We start from the raw sequence: 6,813 nt of genomic DNA on the forward strand, positions 1-6,813 counted from the left end.
AATCCTTTGCCCACAGGAAAAGTGAAGCCTCTACGATATCCCTGATACTTGCTTGCTCATAAACAAGGCTAGCATTTGGTGTGAATGAATTTCTTCCTTTAGAGATGAGCTATAAAGAATACCAGATTGTTCTGGAAAGCGGAAAACTACGGGGGAGGCTGGCTACCTTCCAAGGAAAAAACCAGACCATGTCCAACAATAATTAGGAAATAAAGGTGTGGTGAAAAAAATTTGTACAAAAGGCTTCAGTGTTAAATCCATTCAGATGTATTTGTACATATAAGTGGAATCACATAAAAGTTCACCCACTTAAACCTGTGGATACTCAAGATCATTGACCATTTCTGGCACATAGCCTGATATTTAAAAAGCTATTGATTGGAAAGCTTCACTCAAAATAGCAAAAAGAGTATAACTGAGGGCTAGGGATATAGCTCAGCTGGCAGAGTGCCTGCCTGGCATGCACTAACCCTGGGTTCAATCCCCAGCACCAAAAAAAAAAAAAAAAAAAGTGTGTAACCAAACTTCTCATATTGTTTTCGAAGCTTGGTCCTTGTCCCTGATGCCAAACCAATTACAAGGACACAGTTTGTTTTTTAATTTTTTTTTTTAGTTGTAGTTGGACACAATACCTTTATTTATTTATTTTTATGTGGTGCTGAGGATTGAAGCCAGCGCCTTTGGCATGCTAAGTGAGCACTCTACCACTGAGCCACAACCCCAGCCCCAAGGACAGTTTTGAGAAAAAGGAAAGAGGTTTATTGCTTTGCTAATAAAGGAGAAACACAGATAACTCCTGTCCCAAAGGCTGTGTGATTCTGCTCAACAGCAGGAATAGGGGGCTTTTAAAGAAGGAATTCAAAAGCTACATTCCGAGTGTTCTCTGTAGAAGTTGTAATTCACTTGTTAATTTGGGAGACAGTAAATTCTGAGATCTTCTGGTACCATTCCCAAAGTCTGAATTACTTCACTTCCTTGGGATGGTGGTTGTGTACTCAAGGACAGATAAATCTGCCTAAAATGGGGAAGTTTCCTCTGAGATTAGGGAGGCAGAGAGATTAGAGAGTAGCAGGGAGAGACAAAGGGAAACAAATATGTTTATTTTAAAAATAATTTGCAGTGGCAGAGCAGCAAGGACTTTATTCAAAGCATAAAATGGACCACTGTCACAGTAAACATGTGAAGACACACCCACAGCTACTCCAGTTATTCAAATTTACCCCAAACTCTATTTGTTGTACTTTTAGGTATGATAAGCCTTTGTAGTAGCCATTACTCCACCAAATTTTATTTTGAGGTACTGAAGCTTGAACCCAGGGGCACTCCACTACATCCCTAGCCCTTTTAATTTTGTGACAGGATCTCACTAAATTGCCCAGGCTGCCCTTGAACTTGCAATCCTCTGCCTCACCTTCCCAAATTGCTGGGATTACAAGAGTGCACCACAGCCCCTGGCCTAATGAACAACTTTTATTTATCTTTATATGTGTAATTTGTTGTTTCAATTGCCTTTTCTTGAGGGCTCCCTCACTACATGCCAGGCACTGCTTAAAGCACTGTGATTACATAGGTGAACAAGACAGATGATGTCCTTACCCCCATGGAGTTCATAGTTCTTTGATTCTGATTAATTCAAAACAAAACAAACTCCCACAAGATCAATCATGGTTGATAATCATTTTTACAAAGAAGAAATCTAAGATTTACAGAAGGTGGGTCACTCACCAAGGCAGGTGACACAAGAGGCCTAGGAACAACTGGCTTGATGATATTTAACACCAAGGGCAGATCCAAAGAAAGACAACTGAGTATTTTTAAATATGGAAGACCTTGAACACAGGCAAAAAGCTTCCTTAGTACAAAGGTAACTTCCCCAGGCAATCTTTTTTTTTTTTTTTTAATTTAATTTGAGACGGCTTTAACTCATTCCAAGGTCCAAACTAGGTCAAGTTCTAAGCAGAGAGGATTCTCTTTAAAGCACCTAAGCCTCTGCTTTCTGCAACTTTTGGGAAAGAGGGTACAGATGCAACACAGGGATCCATCTGGCTGACCAGTCACATACCTGGCACTTGACGGGATTCCTTCATGCCCAAGATATCCCTGATGTAGAGTTTTGCAAAGGCTAGAAATATAGGATCCAAACCCCACAAGAGGGATGGGGTCTCCTCTTCACACCTGCTGGATTCAGACTGCATCAAGAGGCCGGGCTGTGGCATTCAGCTAAACCTTAAAGACTGTCTCACTGAGTCAAGGATCTATGAGACACAAAAATCAGGATGCAGGGCATTCAATATAGGCGAAATTGGCAGTGTCTGGAAACTGCTCCCAGCAGGCATCCAGAACTCTGGGGAGCCAGGTTCTGTCAAACTCTAAGCCACGGGGTGCGGAAAGAAACATTACTGTATGAGGACCTTTCCCCCAAAGTACAAGCTTGGAAATGGCTAAACAACTACTTTTCACTTTGGGGAGAATTCCCACACACACACTGGTATGCCCTGAAACCGTGGGTACCAGGAAACAACACGAGCCCTTGGGACCACGCACGTGTAGGGACACAGTAGATGCATGTATCCGTCGCTTTGCTTCTGCACCTTTCGCTTTTCCGGATGAACCAAGGGGGGAAAAAAAAAAGAAGTTGTAATCACAGCGGCTCGGGAAGCTGAGACAGTAAGATCGCGAGTTCAAAGCCAGCCTCAGCAATGGCGAGGTGCTAAGCAACTCAGTAAGACCCTTCTCTAAATAAAATACAAAATAGGGCTGGGATGTGCCTCAGTGCCCAAGTGCCCCTGAGAGCAATCCCATTTAGGAAAAAAAAAAAAAAAAGGGGAAGCAAAAAATGGATCCGTTCGCAGCCGCAACGGCTTGGCCTCGGGCAGTTCCCAGCAGCGCAGAGGCCGGTCCTTCCGGTGGTCGGAACCGCAAGAAGCCACAGCCCTCGCGCGCTGCAGGAGCAGTTGGCCGAGGTCAGCCCTGGAGTTCCGGCGGAGCCCGACACCGCCTCCAGCAGGAGCCAACCCTAGTCAGCCAGCCTGCGTATTTCCTTCCTGCAGCCCGCGCCCCGCCCCCGAGCCGCCGCGGCCCCGCCCCCGTGCTGCCCACGCTCTGCTTCAGGTAGTGGAGGGGCTGTGACGTCAGCTGCCCCGGCTGATCTCTAGCACCTCCCACGACCCGGCTCCCGCCGCGGCTCCGGGAGCAAATGGCGGAGGCTTTGGAGTGGTTCCCGAATTTCCTGTAGTCCAAACCTGCCTTCCCAAATCACTCTTTCACCCTGTTTCCCGCGGCTGACGGGACCCTGAACCAGCATCTCTTAGAGATTTTTTTAAGGATCAGACTTTTGTTGTAAAAGAACAACTAAATAAAGCAGCTCCCAAGGCAGGATTGCGAGTGGCTTCTTTGTTAGCTTGCGGTACTAGGGTTTAATCCCAGGGCCTCGTGCATACTAGGCAAGTTCCCAATTGTGAGCTATGTCCCCAACAACATTATGGTGTATTTTAAATGATCTCCCTTGGAGATACTATTAGAATCTAAATTTGAGCTTTTGAGTGAATACCAGACCTTGTCTCTTCTGTGGACAGCCCTGGAAGGTCATGACCCTACCCTACATTTTGTCTCATTTCCTCTTACCTGATCTATAGTCCGGAATGTTGTACACTTAAGAACTTTGAAAAGCTGGCACTTTGATGCTACCCTGTTGGTGCCTTGTCCTGTCACTAATTTAAAGCGAGAAAAGACAATCACATTCCACTTTCATAAATAATGAAGCTACATCATAATATGACTGGAGATGGCAGGAGTTCTTCCTAATTTACAGGGCCCCTAATATGACATGAACAGGACAGGTCAGCCCAGCAGACCAATCCCCCGGGGGGGCAGGTGGTGACCCAAAGAGATAATTACTAAACTATTTATCAGAAAAGGAACTTTAAGCAACTGGAATGGAAAATGTGTCATTAGAACCATGGCATTCAATTACCTCTCTGGCACAGATGAAGCTGAAAACAGGCTTTGGTAAAATACAGCATCACCCAGATTCTATTGCAATGAACAGTTGGGCCTGTAGAATTTAAGATCTAATTAAGAGAAAACACCCTCTCTCATAGAAGGGAAACTGTCCCCAAGGAAACACCCAGTCGGACAGGAGCTTCCAGCTCACCTGTCAGGCAGGGAGAGACAGGTTGGGTGACATTTTCCTAAATGCACACATCTGCTCCAGGGTGGGACCCAAAAAAGGAAATTACTCCTAGGTGTACTCAGAGCCTGAGATGATTTTAGAAATGACTTTCATGCCTCTGAGGAGTAGAGTGCTAGAGATAAAAGTCTTTGGGGACTCCATGCTTACTGCCAGCCTTGGGCAGGGCCCTACCCAGGTTGAATAAACAGATTACCCCATGTCATCTTTTATAATGAAGGGAGGACTCCTTTGAGTCCAGGGGGCTTTTTTTGATCTGAGCCACAAACCTAAAGGAGTAGGTTATAACTGAAACCTACAGTGAGGTGTGGAAGAGAATTTCCAGATAGCAGAAACATCTAGAAGAATCTGGGAGAATCCTTGTAGCTTCAGTCACTAACACTGTAGATTCCAGCTTCCCCAAACCACTGCCTGGACTTTGTGTGAAGGGGCTCCTGAGATCTTTATCAACACTATAGGGCTCCTGCTTCAGACTCCATAACACTGCAAAGCAGACATTTCCAAACCCAACAGCTAGCACTTAATGCTAGGAACCCTTTCTTATGGGTTCACAGTGTGGTGTAAAATAACTTGTTTTATAGGCTTTTTATTTATTTATTTAACAGAATAGACGATTCTTTCTAGAAAGTTAAGATTTTAGTAAATTCTTCTGGGAGTTGAACTGCATATCTCAACCTCAAAGCCTAAATTGTGTTGTAACTATTTTTGACATTTTTGTAGGTAGATGGGGTTAGTCCATTTGCAAATTGAATTAGATTTTTTTTTTTATCCCAAGTTTATAATTGACAAATATTCTCTCCTTAACCAAACTCTAATCAGGATCCTTTATCCCTCTTTTGGGCTAGGCCTCAACCTTGGCCTGCAAAGATCTGAATAAACACTAAACAACTCAAGGACACATTCTAGTCCCTCTTAAAATGCCTGCCTGAGAAAACTGAAGGCTGGCAAAAGAATTACAGCTTGTTCCAGCCCTTACTTGAAGATAAGTTCCTGGTACCTGGGGGAGGGTAGGAGCCCAACTTCTATGAGTACCAGTTAGCAAACCTAGATGGGTTTCACATGACCACCCATTCTTCCTACTTTTGGTAATTTTTCAATTCCCCAACTCTTGTCAAGCCCTTACTGTTCATCTCCCCCTACTCCCTCATTTTCTCTTTAATAAAAGACCTAGATCTCGGTTCTCTAGAAGTCTGAATGAACTCAGCTCTTTACCCTCCTGTCTGTAGTTACTAAATAAAATCTGTTTTTTTTTTTTTTTTTTGCTTTAACTAATGTCAGGCTGTGTCTGTCTTGATGTAATAAAGACAACTTGACATTCTTATTATATTATCTCCCTGGAAGGACCTTCAATAGCAGCATATCTTGAACTCTCTATGTGCTTTGACACTGGACTATGGGACTATGGGGGAATCACTAATTATATCATTGGTACAAAAAGAGTGGTGTGTGTGAAATGTTAAATAACAAAGCAAGAGACTAACTTGTGACTTAAAAACACACTTGTGAGTGTGTTTGCCTGGCTTATAATTATTTTATGGGCTATGAGAGATAAATGGAGGGTTCTTATTAAATAAAATAATATAGTATTGTGTATGTTGGAATAAAGCATATGTTGGAATAAAAGTATGTTGGAATAAAGTGCACAATATATTCCATCCATTATTTGTTTTCACTACACAGTTGCAATTTAAACTGTGTTTTGAAAAACTGGCAAAGCTTTTTTATTCGTGAACCATAGTCTTAAAACTCTGGTCAAGTACTGTTGACTAGAAGTAGGGACCAGGAGGCAAAACCAGGTGCGGGGGGTTCCAGCCCTCCTGGAACTCCCATTTTGTTGGGAGGAAAAGGAAGGGCAGTGAACAAAAGTAAATAAAATAAATACAGATTGTTTTCAATGCTTTGAAGAAAGTTAGAAGTGCATTAGGCTTGCTCCTATTGGGATCTGGGGGCTACATCAGTTGAGATGAAGTAATGCGTAGGCTGAGACCTGCAGGATATGAAACAACCACGCTCAAAAAAGTGCTCATGAAGGAGCATTCCATTCAGCAGTTACAGTCAGGCAAATGTCTGGAGGTAGAAAAGTACTTGCTTGTACCAGGAACAGGAGAAAGTGTGGGGAAGCCTGGCTGTCAATGCAATTGAAGAGACAGGCAGAAAGCAAAATATAAGAGATCTGATAGGCCACGACAGATGGGAAATTTATCCTCAGTCTCCCTGTCTGTATAAAGGGGATGATACTGCAGTGGGGCAGGAACAGTACAAAGACAGCAGGATGAGCCAGGCCCCCATGTGTAGACAAGCCAACACGGCAGCCTGATTGGAGAGGGAGCTGCAGTGAAAGCTGGAGACCAGGATTTAAGCTAGATTCTGAATGGCTTGAATGAGTTGCTGTTTTTATTCCCTACAAACAATCCAATGGTCTTGATTATTGATCAGAGAAATGATTTAATGAATTAAAAAATTGTGGGGATACCTGCCATCTCTGATAAACAGTGATGGGAGTACAAAAATATGTAAGAAGTGTTCTTTATCCATTTTCTGAATCTATCCTTAAAATTGTGTCTCAGGGATATTCTCCAGTTGAAGGCAAATAAACTAGGATAAGAAAATATTAGGGGGCCTAT

The 6,813-nt window shown here is 43.2% G+C and overlaps 1 protein-coding gene across 4 annotated transcripts in view; it reads right to left on the bottom strand.

Moving 5' to 3' along the window:
* The window catches only part of Stn1 (STN1 subunit of CST complex), a 42,164-nt gene extending 39,169 nt beyond the window's left edge, over positions 1 to 2,995 (bottom strand). For 2 of the 4 annotated variants that reach the window (XM_046450200.2, XM_046450199.2), the window contains exon 1: positions 2,063 to 2,995. In XM_046450200.2, the coding sequence (XP_046306156.1) occupies positions 2,063 to 2,216 (154 nt within the window). In that variant the 5' untranslated portion in view covers positions 2,217 to 2,995. Of the gene's footprint in view, positions 1 to 1,725; positions 2,010 to 2,062 lie in introns of those variants that run through there. The other 2 variants (XM_046450198.2, XM_046450203.2) reach the window with 2 other exon arrangements.
* Positions 2,996 to 6,813: the final 3,818 nt, after the last annotated feature.

The sequence above is a fragment of the Marmota monax genome, unplaced genomic scaffold (assembly GCF_021218885.2).
Source record: "Marmota monax isolate L192 unplaced genomic scaffold, Marmota_monax_Labrador192_F-V1.1 WCK01_AAM20220418_F8-fsc00004, whole genome shotgun sequence".
Classification (NCBI taxonomy): Eukaryota; Metazoa; Chordata; class Mammalia; order Rodentia; family Sciuridae; genus Marmota; species Marmota monax.